Source organism: Nymphalis io, chromosome 6 (genome assembly GCF_905147045.1).
Source record: "Nymphalis io chromosome 6, ilAglIoxx1.1, whole genome shotgun sequence".
Taxonomy (NCBI): domain Eukaryota; kingdom Metazoa; phylum Arthropoda; class Insecta; order Lepidoptera; family Nymphalidae; genus Nymphalis; species Nymphalis io.
The window spans coordinates 1,834,532-1,853,375 of NC_065893.1; the positions used below are offsets into that span (position 1 = coordinate 1,834,532).

The 18,844-nt window shown below is 36.6% G+C and overlaps 1 protein-coding gene across 1 annotated transcript in view; it reads right to left on the reverse strand.

Annotated features, from left to right (window-relative positions):
• Positions 1–228: 228 nt before the first annotated feature.
• Positions 229–18,844, reverse strand: part of LOC126769175 (uncharacterized) — a 62,447-nt gene continuing 43,831 nt past the window's right edge. The window contains exons 4-6 of the mRNA XM_050487818.1: positions 8,198–8,312; positions 841–997; positions 229–724 (exon numbers count right to left, since the gene is read on the reverse strand). Of these exons, the coding sequence (XP_050343775.1) occupies positions 595–724; positions 841–997; positions 8,198–8,312 (402 nt within the window). The 3' untranslated portion in view covers positions 229–594. The remainder of the gene's footprint in view (positions 725–840; positions 998–8,197; positions 8,313–18,844) is intronic.

Below are 18,844 nucleotides of genomic sequence, written 5' to 3' on the forward strand. Positions count from 1 at the left end.
GAAAAAAACAGTAAATATTTTTTTCTAAAGGTTTAATTACATTTTAAAATACACAACTTACCTAAGATAGTGTAAATAAATACAATTTTACACATTCATAATTATTATATTTTATTACGTCTATACTATTACGTATATTTTAAAAGATTTCTTAAATACACATTCTTGAAAGAAAATTGAAAACAGCATAAATATTTTAATTACTATATAATTTAACCTTACTAATGATAATCTGGTAAGTTCTATTCGACTTTCTAATATTTTATATTATTTAACTTTGCTATTAAGATTTGTGACATAGAGTGTTTGTAATAAGTTTACACCAAGACAGTAGTAATAATCATCATAGTTAACAGTCTTCAACGATATGACGAAAGTTTTGAATCCCACATCAACTGCGCGTCGAGCACAACCTAATAAAACCATAAAATATACGATGAATAATGGTATAATAAAAGTTTATATAAGCCATGCGACGCGCCCTTCCTTTTCGCGTTCTACGTTTTCGGGTGGCTGTACGTTAGGAGCGGTGGCGAGAACGGGAGCGGGCGCTTCGCTTATGCGACGTCGCGTAAGTGCGCCCGTTGGTTCGCGTCATGCATTGTAGTCGATTCTAGCGCATACCACTGCGCTAAAAAGTGTAGCTGCTGCTAAAACTATTTGTACGCAAGCGATTACAATTAAATCGCGTGAGGATGGCTTCGAGTCCTCTTCTGAGCCGTCTCTGTAATTTAAAATAGTCATATTAATCATTCATCATCATCAGTCATCATATTAAAACTTGAATTTGATAGTTGGTAGTATTTATTTGAAGAATAATTAAAACAATCTAATCCCTACCCGTGATCAAATCCTGGTGGCTCCAGTATCGTCCTAAAGCATTGGACTATCAAAGCAATCAGAAGGCATCCTGAAGCGGCCCACAGCAATGCTACCGCAGCTCCCGCGCCAGCTCCATTAGTGACTCCCCAACCGCGAGATGTATGTATTGAAACAGCTGCGTAACAGAAAGTTTTTTAATATATTATATAAAACCTACATTATAAATAATCGGATCATACATTATAGTTAAACACTGATTTCTTCCTTTTTGTCATTATCTATTTGACATACGAACATAAACGAACGTTACGTTACATCCCTACTCTTTATATACATATTGCTGTCATACTACGCGATACTACTACCGATTGAGGTCAATTATAAATTGACAATTAGCAATATATGCGTATATAATCGATATATTTTTAACAAAAAGTTAGTCGTTCTGGTCTTCAAATTGCTATTCAGCTACCGACATGGTATCTCGCCGGTCTGAACTAGCAACGAGACTAACTCCTGAACTTATTTGCCGTTGAATGTCCTTCACGAATCGCTTGAAGCAGAAGTGATATAAGAAAAATAACTCGGCTTAAATTAAGGATAATTATAATATAAATACTTTTAAATAACACTAGTGCTAGTAACTTGTATTGTTTTTTTTAATAACTTATGCGTACTAGACAAACAGTAAGTAATACTTCTAGACGCACAGTATATTAATAAATGAATGTATATTAATAAATCTTGCGACAATATCTTGGCTAAGATATAAAGATAGAATAGAAATTAACATAAATTATATATACTGACTTATTTATTTAATTAATTATGTCTGGGAATTTGAGAAGTATTTGCGTGCCGGTTTTCTTACGTTAGAAAATTAAAAAATAAATACATTGGCTTTACTGAATTTTAAAATGGAGAACTCTTTATTATTTATTTTATTAAAATAAAGTGAATTGTGCTTGAGTGTACTAGAATTCGTAAATTAAATACTTATAAAAATAATTCTATAAAATAAAAAAATATATATATATATGTATATAAATATATAAATATATAAATATATAAGTCAACATCGTCTACATTTATTAAATTAAATTTTAAAATTATTTAATAAATAATTACTAAAATAATAAAAATTCGCTAATATCATATTTATATTATATTTTTATTATAAATTACTTTATGAAGCTAAACTCGATAGCTTAATTTGCGATTTAAATCTCTAACACAATTGCAAATTGTATGTAACAAACGCCAATTTACCAAAAGAAGGTTTACTTAAATGTAGTATTTAAGCAATTATTTTTTATATTATAGGACGGGCAAATGAACCACACGATGGTATGTGGTCACAACTGCCCATAAACATTGGTGATGTCAGACATCGCCAAAGCACCACCAAACTTGGAAACGAAGATGTTCTTCAAACCGAAACGCAACAATACTAATTGCAGTTTAGCGGTAGAATATCTTAAGCATGAAGCCCTATACCATCTAGTAAAAAAATAGCCACCATCTAGTAGCAAATTATAATAACGTAAAATAATGTTTGATCTCTGCTGCTCTAAGAAAAAAAAAAACAGATATGCTATTTCTTATCTGATTCAAAGATATTTCATTAAAACTCGATCATAAATTATAGCAAAAAATGCAAGAGAATTCCAACTTGAGAGAACATTAATGTTATTAATACGTTTTTTTATAGCCATTATATGAAGACCCGCTTCGCTTATCACGCTACCCTACCCATAAGAAGTACATGTAGATAGAACTTGACGTAAACAATTATACAATCTGTGACTTCCAACGTCACCTGAGTTTGTTAAAGTCAACAGCCGCGTTATATTTACCTATAAAATTTAATTATACATACGAGTCAAGTCCATGTTAAAACAAATGAATTTACGTTAAAGTATATTAATGAATGAGGTCATGCTGACTGTTGAATGTTAATCCCGCGCCAAGGGATCCACAAATGTCAATACAAGGACGCATCATTTTATACAATATTATCTAAGAATCGAAAAATTGTGAAAGGAGCATTCTAATTTTCGATTTTTTTTTTGATAGAATAGGAAGGCGGACAATCATATGGGCTACCTGATGGTAAGTGGTCACCAACGCCCTTAGACATTGGCATTGTAAGAAATGTCAATCATCGCTTACATAATCAATGCGCCACCAACCTTGGGACCTAAGATTGTATGTCCCTTGTGCCTGTAATTACACTGGCTCACTTACCCTTCAAACCGGATCACAGCAATACCAAGTACTGCTGTTTTGCGGTAGAATATCTGATGAGTGGGTGGTACCTACCTAGACGAGCTTACACAAAGCCCTACCACCAGTGTATAACTGTTTTTACAATAAAAGGCCTATAGTTTAGTTTCGTTCCAAGCTGACAAGATTTATTATAAACTAGCTAACTTAAGTTTGTGACTATTAAATTAAATACATATATAAATATGCACACGATAAAATTCAGTAGTTTCAGTTTATCGTTTACGAACAATCAAATATTTTTACTTTACAATAATAGTACAGTACAGTATCAGCCTGTAAATGTACCACTGCTGGGCTAAGGCCTCCTCTCCCTTTTTGAGGAGAAGGTTTGGAGCTTATTCCACCACGCTGCTCCAGTGCGGGTTGGTGGAATACACATGTGGCAGAATTTCGATAAAATTAGACACATGCAGGTTTCCTCACGATGTTTTCCTTCACCGAAAAGCACGAGATGAATTATAAACAGAAATTAAGCACATGTAAATTCAGAGGTGCTTGCCCGGGTTTGAACCCACGTTCATCGATTAAGATTCACGCGTTCTTACCACTGGGCCATCTCGACTTTTTTTAATAATAATAGTATAGATATATAATGTCCTCCAGACCAATTCCGGTCACGGCGCCCAATCTCAAGAGAGATTAGCCAACTACGCAGTATATATTATAATGCACAAGTGTGTGCGCAAACACAGTCTATCTATTCCCTAACTCTCATAATCCGATGGGACGGTAATCCGACACGACCGGAAAGAGTTCAGGCGCAGGACCAACGGCTTTACGTGCTTACCGAGGCACGGGAGTGTACACACTTCCAACTTCCAGACTCCGGGCTGCTACTGAAAATTTTCTAACAGAAAACCCAATAACTTTTTATTGGCCCGACCTGGGAATTGAACCCAGGAGCTTCGGATATGCGGCCTTACACCAAGCCACTACACCAACGAGGTAGTCATAACCGTCAGTATATAGATATATACTACGGTGCTTATAATTATTAAGTAATATACATATAATGAAATTCGCAATTAATAAAGTGAAACGAAATAAAACTAAAAAATAATAATCGTAAAATGGCAGAACACAAAAGTCTTATAGAGATAATATTAATAATAATAATATATTAGGTCACATCATTTTTATTTCGTAACATACAAGAGCTCCCAGGGGAAAGTCAAATAATTCATTTCGAATACGAAAAATGATATTTGATCTTAGGCTTATGGTAATGTGTAATGTAATATTAAATACAACATGGCGGACTCAATCAATAAAAGTACAATTTTGAGTATCGAGTTGGTTATCATATGAATGAAAATGAATGCACGAACAAATCAATGTACTAATTCTGCAAAGAACAATGTATAAAATCTATGCATATGATAAATCTGTAACCAATTGCTGTGTTTACATGGAAGATGTGTGAGTAAAACTATTACCGGGGGCCTATATCAACGCAAAAGAACCCAAAACAATATTAACCGTATCGTTTGCAGTCAATAAATAAAGCATAAGGAAAGACATTCAAGTATGTCGGAAAATATTTAAGGGAATTATGTTTTGCTCATGTATGATTCCAATTGTATGTTGCCCAATCTAGATTCGGGTGCGGTAAAAACCGAATAATATCCCACGAAAGTAAAACTAAAAATGTTGAATATACTGAAATATTATAAGTCTACTCTTAGTGATTTTTTTAAATTATACGCGGGTGAAACTGCGGGCCCCGCTAGGATATTAATACATGTATATATGTGTGTGTGTGCGTGTCTGTGTGTGTGTGCTTGTGTGTGTGTTTATGCATGATTCAAAATATACTTTTGAGTGCTATATAAAAACACACACACTCACATACACCACATATTATTTGGCCTTATCGTTTTGTGGCGAGTGCACAATGCGTCTAAACGCAGCACAAACATCACCTGATCAACTGCGTCATTGATCAGGTGATGTTGCAGTGGTCTGATGTATGTCGTCACACGTATGGATACACCCCTTCGGCAATATGTCGCATGCGCATCTATTGTCTTCGCAGCGACGTCACACGCTTGACCACACCACCAGCAAAATGGCCGCATGCATCGCTTTTGTTTTCGCCTAGGAGGAGGTCCCAAAAGTGGCAAGCACGCGTGGTGGTCATCGTGAGAGGGGAATGCCTATATAAGCGCTGTTGTTGTTGTTTATTTTTAATTAATTATTTCAATTATTTTTACTGTACGCTCTAATGTAAACATTGTTGACTTGTCACAATAAATAACTCTTAAAGTCTGCCGGAGTTTTTAATCGGTGGTTAAGCTACGACCCTCTTCAGTTTGTTGTGGTGCTCAACCATTTATTTACTTTTTTAGACTCATACCATTGTATGAGATAACTTAAGAATTGTATTCGTTTTACCGTTAAGAGACCGTAGTTCATTTTGATTATTATTAGCAAACCGAGCTATATTTGTGAACCATGATCTTTGCGTATTACTATTTATGTGTAGCTGTTTCTCGCAACTCCAATTAAAGGTAAATCAGCTCGAGACTGCATTTATAATAGTGTAATACACACACTGAATAAAATCGGATAGAACCAATATGTGCTAACTACCACGCGTCTCGCACTCTCGTGAGTAGTGATAGAAATGTCATGTCATTTTGGTTAATATTATTTTGTTACTAATTAGTTCGTTTGATTTAATTCTATAGTTTCGTTTGATAACTAAATAAATGAAAAAGAAACATAACATTCTTTATTAAGGTAGGCTGTTATAACAACTTTAGAGTCGTCATGTTATATGAATAAGTTATGTAAAGCCATCCTCTTTTTGCTTAAGTAGTTAATCAATCTCTTTTGAATAAATAAAATTATATAGTTATGTTATTAAGTGTAATGAAGTTATTACGAACTAGACAATTTTTATCACCTGTATAATATATTATCGAATTATATGGCTTGTTAATCGATATATTTTTTAAATAAGATTTAATTTTATTAATAGACCAAGTTGACATTTAAAGATAAATCTCCTACTACATATAAATAAGCTTAGACCAAATGCGATTCTGTAATAACTCACTACATTATTCAAAATATTGACAACCAAGTCGGTTATACTATTTTGATGCTTGTATACTTGAAATGTTATAATTATTATGGTCAATGTCGCATATCACTTTTTGATATATCACGACCTTTGTTTGCGGTGTGTTTCGAGGTTTGTTGTTAGATAATACATTTAGAGTTTAGCACCTTTTTCTCCTCTTTCAATTAAGAGCTTCAATTATCAATTAAAAAAAATTGAAATAAGAGTTAAAAATATATGAAAATAAGTTTTCATATATAATTGTCGAATTTGGATCACAAAACGAACACTATAATATATAATTCCTCGAGGGAGAAACAACTCATAGATGTTAATATTAACAAAAGTACACATAGAAAGGGAAATACAATGATCTTTAAAAAGGTTGTAAGTTTGAACAATACGAGACTACATAGAGGTTGATAAACGTACTCATGTGCCTTTCGCTAAAATAAACATTATATATGGAAAGTTTGTTGTCGAAAGTAAAATAAAGTAACTTTAATCTGTGGGTAGAGTAAAAATTAATATAATGATGTATTTTTTTTATAAAACGTATGAATTTATATATAATATAGGCGGATGAATAAGTCACGGTCACCATAGCACATAGAGATCGGTGCTGTAAGAAATATTAACAATTCCTTACATTGCCTATTCGCTATCAACCTTGGGGACTAAAATGTTAGGTCCTTTGTGCCTCGTCAGAGTGTCACGGTAGCATGCGAAAGCGATCCCGTGTCGCTCCTCGTTAAGACGGAAAGGGTACCGCTGGTTTTCTAGTAGGTATTCCGATGTTCGGGACGCATTCGGCGCCTTGGACACCGGCGAGCCCCACATACCACCCACTGTTCCCGTGGGGGAAACGCGCAACGCATTTTTCCAGCGTTAAAAAAAAGGTCCTTTGTGCCTGTAGTTACACAGGCTTATTCACCCTTGAAAGCTGAACACTACAATACTAATTATTTGTTTCGTTGCAGAATATCAGTTGAGTGGGTAGTGCCTAGCCACAATAAAATATATATTCAAAATTAGAAACATTCTTCTTCTTTTATCTCAAAGTTTAATTTACATTTAAAAATTTCAACTCAGTTGTTTGTTAAATCCCTTTGTCCTTTTTTACTATAAAATATATAATAATTGCAAAAATCGCGCGAGGTTAACTTTAACTTTATCTAAATGCGTCCTTAGCGTCAACAAAAAATATATTTATTTACTTACAGTCACAATTACTTAGATAATTTTAAGCGCAGAAACTCTGTGAGTGAAAATGGATTTGGGAGTTTGTTATGCTATCTTCTATTTGTTTTGTTTGTAAGAGTTGAGTTTGCTTATTGGAACATGTAGAGTTTATTGGCAAGTAGTGGATTGAAATCTAAACTGGCACTATTGAACATTTTAATTTGTAAATGAGAATAAATATAATTTGCTTAGGGCTCCATGAAAATATAATGTAAATCAGATATTGTCAGAATTTGTGGGTATGTCGTGAGATTCTGGTAAAGAACACAATTTATTTTAAGTGCATTCGTCTTTCTAGTACAAAAGATTCTCAATATACGGTTGGCTTAGAGGAACTATTCCACCAGAGTTGATGTTTACTGGTGGTAGAGCTTTGTGCAAGCTCGTCTGGGTAGGTACCACCCACTCATCAGATATTCTACCGCAAAACAGCAATACTTGATATTGTTGTGTTCCGGTTTGAAGGGTGAGTGAGCCAGTGTAATTACAGGCACAAGGGACATAAAATCTTAGTTCCCAAGGTTGGTGGCGCATTGGATATGTAAGCGATGGTTGACATTTCTTACAATGCCAATGTCTAAGAGCGTTGGTGACCACTTACCATCAGGTGGCCCATATGCTCGTCCGCCTTCCTATTCTATAAAAAAAAAAAAAAATGTTAGGCAGACTGGACGTAAAAATCTGCCCAACACTTTCTATACCTACACCTCCACCTCTTTCACACGTGGAAGTATCTGGTTATTATGATAAAAATATTAAATTTTAAAGTATTATTACCGGCGGCTAATACACTGAGACTTCCAGCAGGAATACCTAGACCCATGTTGAATTTCTGTCTCTCTTCTATAAACGCCACGCTGCCCATCACCATAGTTGATATGCCACATACGATCTGTAACAAAAAGTTTACTTTAGCTTCAAAAACGTAACAAAATTATAGATAATATACTTATATTATACTTATAGATAGTATACTTTAGGTGAAAATTAGTTACGTACTTTTTATTTCTTTGATTTTTTACTGGAATATATATCAGATTTTAATAAAGTAAGACAAATCTGTCTTACTTTAATAATAAAATTACAGCCTAATGTCAATAATTACGAAATATTTCATATTGGTCATTCTGAACATACAGGATGGATGGATATATATATATATATATTTTTTTAGTATAGGAAGGTGGACGAGCATATGGGTCACCTGATGGTAAGTGGTCACCAAACGCACTTAGACATTGGCATTGTAAGAAATGTCAACCATCGCTTATAACCAATGCGTCACCAACTTTGGGAACTAAGATTTTATGTCCCATGTGCCTGTAATTACACTGGCTCACTCACCCTTCAAACCGGAACACAACAATATCAAGTATTGCTGTTTTGCTGTAGAATATCTGATGAGTGGATGGTACCTACCCAGACGAGCTTGCACAAAGCCCTACCACCAGTAAATATATATATATTGACGAGCCGGTTGGCGTGTGGGTTCGATTCCCACCCAGGACAGATATTTGAGTACGTGAAAATGTCTGTTTGTCTTGAGTTTGGGTGTAATTATCTATATAAGTATGTATTTACAAAAGAAAAATAGTATATGTAGCATATCAGTTGTCTGGTTTCCATAGTACAAGCTCTGTATAAGCTTAATTTGGGATTGCATTGCCCGCTTAATGAGATAATTCAGAATAAACGATATGATTACAAACTATGTGTAAAATGTATTTGTTAGTACATATCTCATTGGTCACTGTAATATTTTGATGCTCTAATTACAGATGCAAGTTGCAGAGCTACGTCGAAATTTGTCGACCGAATATGTTGTTTACAATATTCGCCCGGATGCTATTTGCTAAGCAAGCTAACAGTGGCATTTATGGACGGTATGCCATAACAAATAATTACGACATCATTAATTTCAAATATGACTTAATATTTCTTACCTGACCAAACATAGATAAGATCCATTTATATTTTTAATTACTGAAATGAAATAACTTATCTAATATAACTATATAAATCCTCGTTAAGTTAATGTTTTTAAAGGTTTCTAACTAAAATATTGAAATATTAATATTTTTTCAGAAAATGATAGATAGGTTTATTCATCATGTCAATATTTGCCAAAAAAACTGTGATACTAATATCAATATCACTGTTTTATTACTAAAGTGGGCTTAGTTGACAAGTTTTGCTTCTAAGGTTTGATCATGTAATTGATGATGACATGCAATTTCTAACTTAGATCGAAGATCTATGGATGTATCGACGTAGCGGTAACAAGGCTTTGTTCACGTTTAAGGAAAACAATAATCTTACTGTTAAAATAAACTAAAGTAATCGAAGACATGAAGTTCGTATACAAGGGGAAAAGCCGACTAAATGCCTTTCTTGTGTATCTTGGCCATCTCAAAGAGAGACAAAATCACAAATAAAAAATTCCTTGAAAGGGTTTACTTCATCAACGATGTCAGAGATGGTGGTCGTTGTTGTTCTGTTCTTGTCTTCGATTGAGCCATCTGATAGTAAGTGGTAACCTATACCAAAGACATTGGCAATGTTAGAAATAATTACAATTCCTTACATCGTCAATAGATTCCTTACATCACCTTAGGAACTAAGATGTTATGTCCCTTGTACCTGTAGTTATACTGACTCACAAAGCCGTACCACCTAGTAAACACTTAGGGTTGACTTGGTATAGTAGCAGGCGTAAGGAGGAACGTTGAATGATCTTTGCTACACTATTAAGATTATATTAAGTGAGACCTCATTCAACATCAGCATGATCAGCAGGTAACTAGCGGAGAGAAATTAAAAGGAGAACCCATAAAAGCAGCCTAGAACTGGGTAGATTTTTACACTGGACTGCAATAAGAGAGCGAAATGTTACAGCAAGTCCAATAATCGAATCGGAACATATGTACAAGGTCTGAAAATCCTAACGCTGTTAAATTGTTTTGTATAGCCACCAGAAACAGTGCCTTTGATATACCATAGAATCTGTTTAAATCATTGGTAAAAGGTATATAATATAACATAACATGTAGTACAATTACTAAGCTCGTGCAGGCTTGCTGTAAGCAATGAATAGGTACTTCTTTTCTTGAAGTATCCAAAGTCGTATCGGTAATATAACCATCATTAACTGGATCCATAGTGTGGGTAGTGACGTAAACATTGGCTTGAAAGTAACGCTGTTGTTTATATCCAGACATGACATGACACAGTTTACAGTTTCGTCCACTGCTGGACGAAAGTCTTCCCCATAAAATGCCAACCATCCCGATCTTGGGTAGTCCACATCCATCCCGTACCTGCCACCTTTTTTTAAATCGTCGATCCACCTTGGACCTACACTACGTTTGCCTAAGCGTGGTCTCCATTCTAACACGTGTCGGCTCCATCGCATCAATGCGTCTGGAGACATGACCAGCCTTCCACTTCAGCGAGAATGGTTTATTATTTATTTATATTTATTTACTTTAATGATAATTTATTTGAATAGAGATACCCAAAACTGAAGCTCAAAAACGTTATTAAAAATAAATATTCGAAATTCAATTTACTAAATGCTTAAATTAATGGTTCAAATATTATAGCCATTAAGTAAAATACGCAACAAAATTGCTGACTACGACTGCTAACCACTATAGTAATTCAATTATTTTTCGTTATAATACGATGATCCAATTTGTTGAGTCTTCATAAATAACGTTTATATTTTCCATTTATATTCATTCGCTTTAATGGAATTTCCTCTGCTGCGTATTAACTTTTCATTCTATTGTAAATACGAATTAAGTATGCAATATGAAAATTTTATTTATGAATTGAAATATTTGATGGATTATTTAACATATCTTAAGTTTTGTTATGGCTCTATGGAAAACAAGAAATTAATAACGAGAAAGCACCTTTTTATGGTTCGCTTAATTTCATTCATACTATATCTCAACAATCATATTGTATCTGTTTCATTAATAAAGTAAGTGAGTGGCCACCACCACTTGGCACTTTAATAACATTTATTATCATATATATAGTTATAATAATTCGAAAGAAATAAATAAGCAAGCTGATATGAGCATTTGTCGTCGGTAACAATTACGACATGCTTATATTTATGATGAAACTATATTTATTACTGAAAATGAAAATGAAAAAATGAAAAAATAGTATATTACTAATTAAATAAAAAATAAATACAATTTAAACAAGAACTCTATTCTGTATTAGTCAGCAAAAAGCTCTTTTCATGTTTATTTGTTTTTTTAGTTATTACAAAAGAGGTCGTAATGCAAATGAAATTTGAAGTTTGTAATAATAATAATTTGTGTTCTGTGAATTTTTCAGGCATAACTGTTAAGTACACATGCGAGTATTTTTAGCAAAGAAATAAAGTGGTTTATAACTTAATATATATAAGTCTAGCACGGAATTTGTAAAATAATATCAATACTGAGAGATTTGTTCCCGTTTCTTGAATATTACTGCTAGATGGTAGGACTCTCTGAAAGTCCGTCTCGGTAGGTGCCACACACTCATATATTGTTGCGTTCCGGTTTAAGGGTGATAAAGCCAGTGTTACAGGCACAAGAATTGATGTTTCGGCCGTCGTCGAGTGAGGTTGTGTGCCTACGCTTCTTATCTACGCTTTCCGAATGTTTCACGACTACCCACTTTGGCTTTGTTTATTGGTTTCTGATTTTCTGACGCGTCATATTATTGAATTTTGGCTTGAATATTCAGTTGTCTAGCGGTGACAAAGACCCATGCGGCCAAGCCAAAACTGGCCGCCCCTCGAATCGCTGTAGTTATTGTCACGCTGCAACCGGAGGCGGAGGAGAAGGGCGTAACGTACGCACAGGTCCTGGAGCGAGCCGAACAGGGCATAAAGCTCTAGGACCTCGGGATCTGTAGCGGACTTAAGGTACGTCGCTCGGCAACAGGGGCCAGAGTGTTGGAGTTACCAAGAGCACAGTTGGAGCAGGCGGAGAAGCTTGCGGAGAAGCTTCGTACTGTGCTTGACGGGGTGGCCAACGTTGTCCGGCCCATAAAGAGAGTTGACCTGAAGGTGACGGGGCTCGACGACTCAGTCACCCCAGAGAAACTGGTTGCGGCAGTCGCACGGGCAGGGGACTGCACGCCTGAGGCAGTTAAGTGTGGAGCGTTGCAGCGTGGACCCGGATATATGGGTATGGTCCGCGTCACCTGTCCCATTACGGTGGCGAAGAAGCTGTCCGACGCCGGTCGTCTTCTGGTAGGGTGGAGCTCAGCTAAAGTGTACGTCCTGGAACAGCGCCCTCTTCGCTGTTACAAGTGCATGGGCGTTGGACACACGAAGATTAAGCTTGACACGAAGATGCTCTGTCGAGGGCCACAGATCTTCAACCTGCACTGGAAAGCTGCACTGTGCAGTATGTGCGGACGCTGGAAGACCCTCTGGGCACGTGATGGGCTCGGGAGAGTGTAACCCTCCCATCACAAAAGGAAAAGTGGTATTAGGCAATCACACCATCACAAACGTCGGACACATCACACTTCCTCTTCGGCGCCAGGCCGAAGAGGAAGCATCCATGTCAACATGAGCGGCAAACTCAGTTTCCTCCAGACGAACGTCAACCCCTGCGCCGGAGCTCAGGACCTGCTACTGCAGTCCATGGCGGAATGGCAAATCGACCTGGCTGTGGCCTGCGAGCCCTATTTCGTCCCTCTCTTATCTCACTGGGTAGGGGACTTGGACGGCACCGTGGCAGTCCTTACTCGGAGCGGTACAGGTCCTTCCCTTTCACTCATTGAGAGGGGCTCGGGCTACGTAGTGGCGGGGTGGGGAGAGTACGTAGTAGTAGGAACGTACTTCTCCCCCAACCGCGGCCTGGTGGAGTTCGAGAGCTACCTCGGTTCTGTCAGAGCTGCGGTGTCCAGGTAGTCTCCGAAACTGATAGTGGTTGTCGGTGACTTCAACACGAAATCACGTCCCTGAGGAGATCCTGTCACGAATCTGCGAGGAAGGGCTGTCCAGTTGTGGGCCCTATTCTCCAGCCTGTCCCTACTTAACAGGGGGCAGGTGCACACCTGCGCGAGGCAGCAGGGAGGGTCCGTGGTGGACTTATCGTTCGCTACGCCTGTCGCGGCGCCAGAGTGAGAAATTGGAGAGTGGAGGAGGAGGTGGAGACTCCGTCGGACCATAGATACATCCGGTTTGAGATCTCCACCTCTTGCAGGCCAGCGGAACCTCTGAGGGTGCCAACCACGCTCCCCAGGTGGTCCCTTGGCCAGCTGGATCGTGAGCTGGTCAGGGAAGCTGCTATCGCGCAGCGGTGGGGTTCCGCGGGAAGGAAGGAGGGTGCCAGTGTCGACGAGCTGGCGGACCGCATGCGCAGCGCTCTAAAGGAGGTGTGCGATGCGGCCATGCCGAGGACCCGGCGCAGGGTACCGCGCCGCCAGGTATACTGGTGGTCGCCCGAAATAGCCGAGCTTCGGGCGACATGTAACCGGGCGCGGAGGGCATACGTCCGCAGGCACAACGGCCTCGAGGTGGACTTGGAGGGACGGCTGTGGTCCACTTATCGCCAGCTGAAAAAGGAGGTACAGGAGCGTGTTCTGCGTGACGCCCTGGAACATCTACCGAACATCTGGCTTCGGAAATATTTCTTACATTGCCAATGTCTGTGGACGGTGGTTAGCACTCACCATCAGGTAGCCCTTTAGTCCGCCTACCTATAACATAAAATAAATAATATATATTGTAAGAGGAGGCAAATACAAATTAAAAATAACTAGTGTATAAATCATGATCGCGTGGAATGGTGGCAAGAATGCTAACAGTATTATTTATCATCCAATAATGTTAAAAAGTATAATTAAACGTAACACAAAAAATAATTAAAATTCTGTTTAGTATATGTTTGTTGTTATAAAATAAAACAGCCAACAATTATGACTGCCTTCTATTATTTCACTTGCGAGAATCGTTTTTAATTACATTAGCTATTTCGTTTAATTTATCAAATGTATTATCTTTCTACATTGCAAACATTCGTCTAACTTTATATAAAAACTGAAATATTATCTATATATGAAAATTCGATTTCGATATCGAAAAATAAAGTATGACTACATCGAGTTTTATTTTCGAATATAGCCAACTGCGCAGAAGATATTATAGTGCACAAGTGTGTGCGCAAACACAGGTGCACTCTCTATTCTCTCACTCTCATAATCCGGTGGAACGGTAATTCGACACGACCGGAAAGAGTTCAGGTGCAGGATCAACGGCTTTACGTGTTCTTCGAGGCACATGAATGTACGCGCTATCAATTTTCCGACTCCGAGCTGCTACTGAGAATTTTTCGACAGAACAACAATAACTTTCTATCGACTTGCCTTGGGGTTTGAACCCAGGACCTCGGAATTTGCGGCTTTATATCTACCCAATGGACCAACGAGGCAGTCAGATAGTATATAAGAAATGTGAAAGATTATTCATTTATTGATTATAGGATATGGGCAGTGAGATATTTAATGTACCGGAGTGAAGTCATCGAAATAAAAGATATTAATAAAAGTAATTCTATTTATTATAATGATTATATAAAAGTACCTATTATTTATTAATGGTCTACTAAAGTCTAACTCTCCTAATATATTTTCTTGAATATTTTATTACATGTCTCATGGGAAGTTGAATATTTTATTACGTGTCTGAGAAAAAGTATTAAATAAGTTTCGAGTATATAAAGTTTTATTCGCTTATTAGTTGGTTGTACAGAGGAATAATATTAAAATTGTATTTTCAGACTGGTGGTAGGGCTTTGTTCCAGCTCGTCTGGGTAGTTACCACCCACTCATTAGATATTCTACCGCAAAACAGCAGTACTTGGTATTGTTGTGTTCCGGTTTGAAGGGTGAGTGAGCCAGTGTAATTATAGGCACAAGGGACATAAAATCTTTGTTCCCAAGGTTGGTGGCGCATTGGATATGTAAGCGATGGTTGACATTTCTTATAATGCCAATGTCTAAGGACGTTGGTGACCACTTACCATCAGGTGGTCCATATGCTCGTCCGCCTTCCTATTCTATAAAAAAAAGACACGTGATAAACACTACCTAAGTACATGAAAATTGGAGGTGCCTACCCGAGTTTGAAACCCCTATCCTCGATTAAAGTTCACGTGCCACAGGGCTTTGTCGGTTGAATAAAAAACATTCATATCGTTTCATACAGCAATAGAAAAAAAAAAATACATAACATGAACAAATGAAATATTCCGCTGTCGCAGAACAAAATATATAAAGAAATGTGACAATTTTTATCACAAAATATTTACAAACCTCTTTTTGGTCGGAAAATATGAAGCCCTTTGATATTCCGATCCCCTAGTTCGGTAATAGGATTTCTGATGAAGATTTACAGAAATGATTTCGGAGCTTTCTTATCTCGTAAAGACAAGAAACGTTATTTTAATACTTCTAATATTACACGGGAGACTGAACTTCTGAAGGCGTTCGAAATTTTAATTTGTTAAAACGCAATGACATACATGTTTTTTTTTCTCGCAGTGGAAACCTTCAGAAAGGTATCGGGGTCCTATGGGGGTGGAACCGGGTTATGAGGGATTCTTACCCACTAAAACCAATGCGATGGCCGTCCTCAGCACGTATTTTTTTTTTTTATTTTATTTTATTTAGGTTTATCAACAGTTGTTACAATATAAAACTTACAATAGATACAATTAAAATAAACAAAATATCAAACGCAATTGTACAACTAATTATAGATAAACACTGCATGCTTATTTAAAAACTTATAGACTATGTGCTTAAAATATTTAAAATGTAGCTATGTAAAATTTAAATATAATATAAAACAATAAAGAGAAAAAAATATAGGGAAAAAGAACAATCACCTTAAATAAAGGAGACCTTACTTGATTAAAAAAAAAAAAAAAAACGAAAAAACGACATATACTATACAAACGATAAAACTACACGATACAAAAAAATGAACTACTATTAATATTTGCTTAGGGTAGTTTAAGTATTTTTTTAATTTTTTTGCGAAATTGAATTAATTTCTCACGTATCGGAGAGGCTTGGGGATCGTGTTGATATAACGCATCCGCGGCCTCTCCCGTGCTTTCTCCACTCGTGGCTCGGCGGAGCTCTCATCAGGGGGCGAATGTCGCCCCCCGCACTCCTCGCTAGTGCGTACGGCAGTGCGAGGCCATCCCGGCTGCCGTCCTCCACAGGGCCGTCTGAAATAAGACACGTGAGGGCCCCGTCTCACGCATCCACGGCCCCAGGGTTACGCTATATCTTTTTCAATAATAGCAGACATTGAGACTGTTCGGTTTTCTGGGCAAATATCTTCTGCTGTGTTTGAAGGAAGAAGTGTTGCTTCTCAAGATGTTTTCATTCGAGATGAATGATTATAAACACAAATACAACACGTGTTTATCTTTATCTTAATCATATATATCTTCATTACATATTGTATTTATTATGTTTATTAATTGATATGAGTTTTATTATATTATAATTTTGCACATAATAAAATACTACTAATACTACTAACCAAAAAAGTTTTAATAAAAGTTATTTAGTCAACAAATAATTGAAATAAAAACAAGAATGGTGAAGAATAAAGACCCTAACACAGTGGACGAAAAATGTTTGCATCATTACTCAAACGCTTAAGGCTAACTAAGGGGAAAATATATAATTTAGAATGATAGACGTATTTTTGCACTGTTTGACCGTAGCAGTTCCCACATACGAAGGCAATATTAAAGTAAATATAGTCCCAACCAAAATCATCCACGGTCTTCTGGTACCAGTAACACGAGAACAGGGTATGGTCCAGTCTCATTAAGACTTAGAGCAGAAAACGAGAAAATGGACTTAGGTACCAGCACTGTAAAAAGTAAACGTCATTCTTTACACCGTCAATACACCGTGAACTTTGTCCTTTATTAGTTATGCTTTTAAATCAGTAATTACTGAATCACCAGAAAATTTAACACAAAGCATTGCTGTTTCAATATAAAATGCATTACGTGATGAAGAGCCGACATAGCCCATTGGTAAGAACGCGTGAATCTTAAACGATGATCGTGGGTTCAAACCCGAGCAAGCACCACTGAATTTTCATGTGCTTAATTTGTGATTATAATTCATCTCGTGCCTAATTTCACTAAAATTCTGCCACATGTGTATTCCACCAACCCGCATTGGAGCAGCGTGGTGGAATAAGCCCCAAAACCTTCTCCTCAAAAAGGGAGAGGAGGCCTTAGCCCAGCAGTGGGACATTCACATGCTATTACTGACTGACTGACGCGATTAATTAATTTAATAAATGATGATTGTTTGCATAAACTTCATCGTAAAGCTCTAATGATAAAAAGATAAAATAGGGTTAGGGTGGTTCAATGTTTCGAATCTTTCATAAAGTGAAATATGAAAGAGAGAAAATTTTCCTAATTTAGAGAATTATACTTCAGTACCCATATTACTTATAAAATAAAATAGCAGTGATTACATAGAAACAAAAGAAAAAAGAGGAATCCAATAAAATATAAATAATGTAAGTGCAATGTCCCTAAAAGGGACTGAAAAGGGACTCAGTTTGATATTTAACTCGGATAATCTCAAAAGTGATTTTCATTCTTCCGTATATACATAAATATGGAGGCAAAACCTCAAACGCCATCTTGATCTTATTAAGCCTTGGTAATAAGATACGCCGATCTTAGCTCAAAGAACAGCTGTGTTTCCAGAAAAAATCTCTATTTAAAAGTTTCCCGAGATTTTTAGATAAAATTGCATGCAGTATCAAGATTCTTTAGTTGATTAAGCTGAAGCTGGTTTCGTTCAATCGTTTAATTTTGTGTCAAATTTGTGAAACATGAACAGTCGTATCTCAAAGCTTCTGTCTGATCCCTAGGGATATCACCATCAGGACACTTTGTCTTCTAGTTTCTATAATAATTAATTAATATAATAAATAATAAATAATTTTAGCTTGCAATTATAATATCAGCTAATTCACTAATATTTACAAATATAAGAATAAGGATTTCATTTTTATATCGATATATTTGTGACGGGCCGGGACGGGAAGATTGTGGGTTCGATTCCCACCCAGGACAGACATTTGTGTGCTTAAACATGTTTGTTTGTCCTGAGTCTGGGTGTAATTATCTTTATAAGTATGTATTTACAAAAGAAAAATAGTATATATAGTATATCAGTTGTCTGGTTTCCAACTTTGCTTAGTTTGGAATCAGATGGCTGTGATATTATATTTTTCATAAACCTGTGAACATTCTTAATCGATTATAGTAGTTAATAAATTTATATTCAATTGTATAGCCTTCGACTTAAAAGAAGAAGTCGAGATGGCCCAGTGGTAAGAACGCG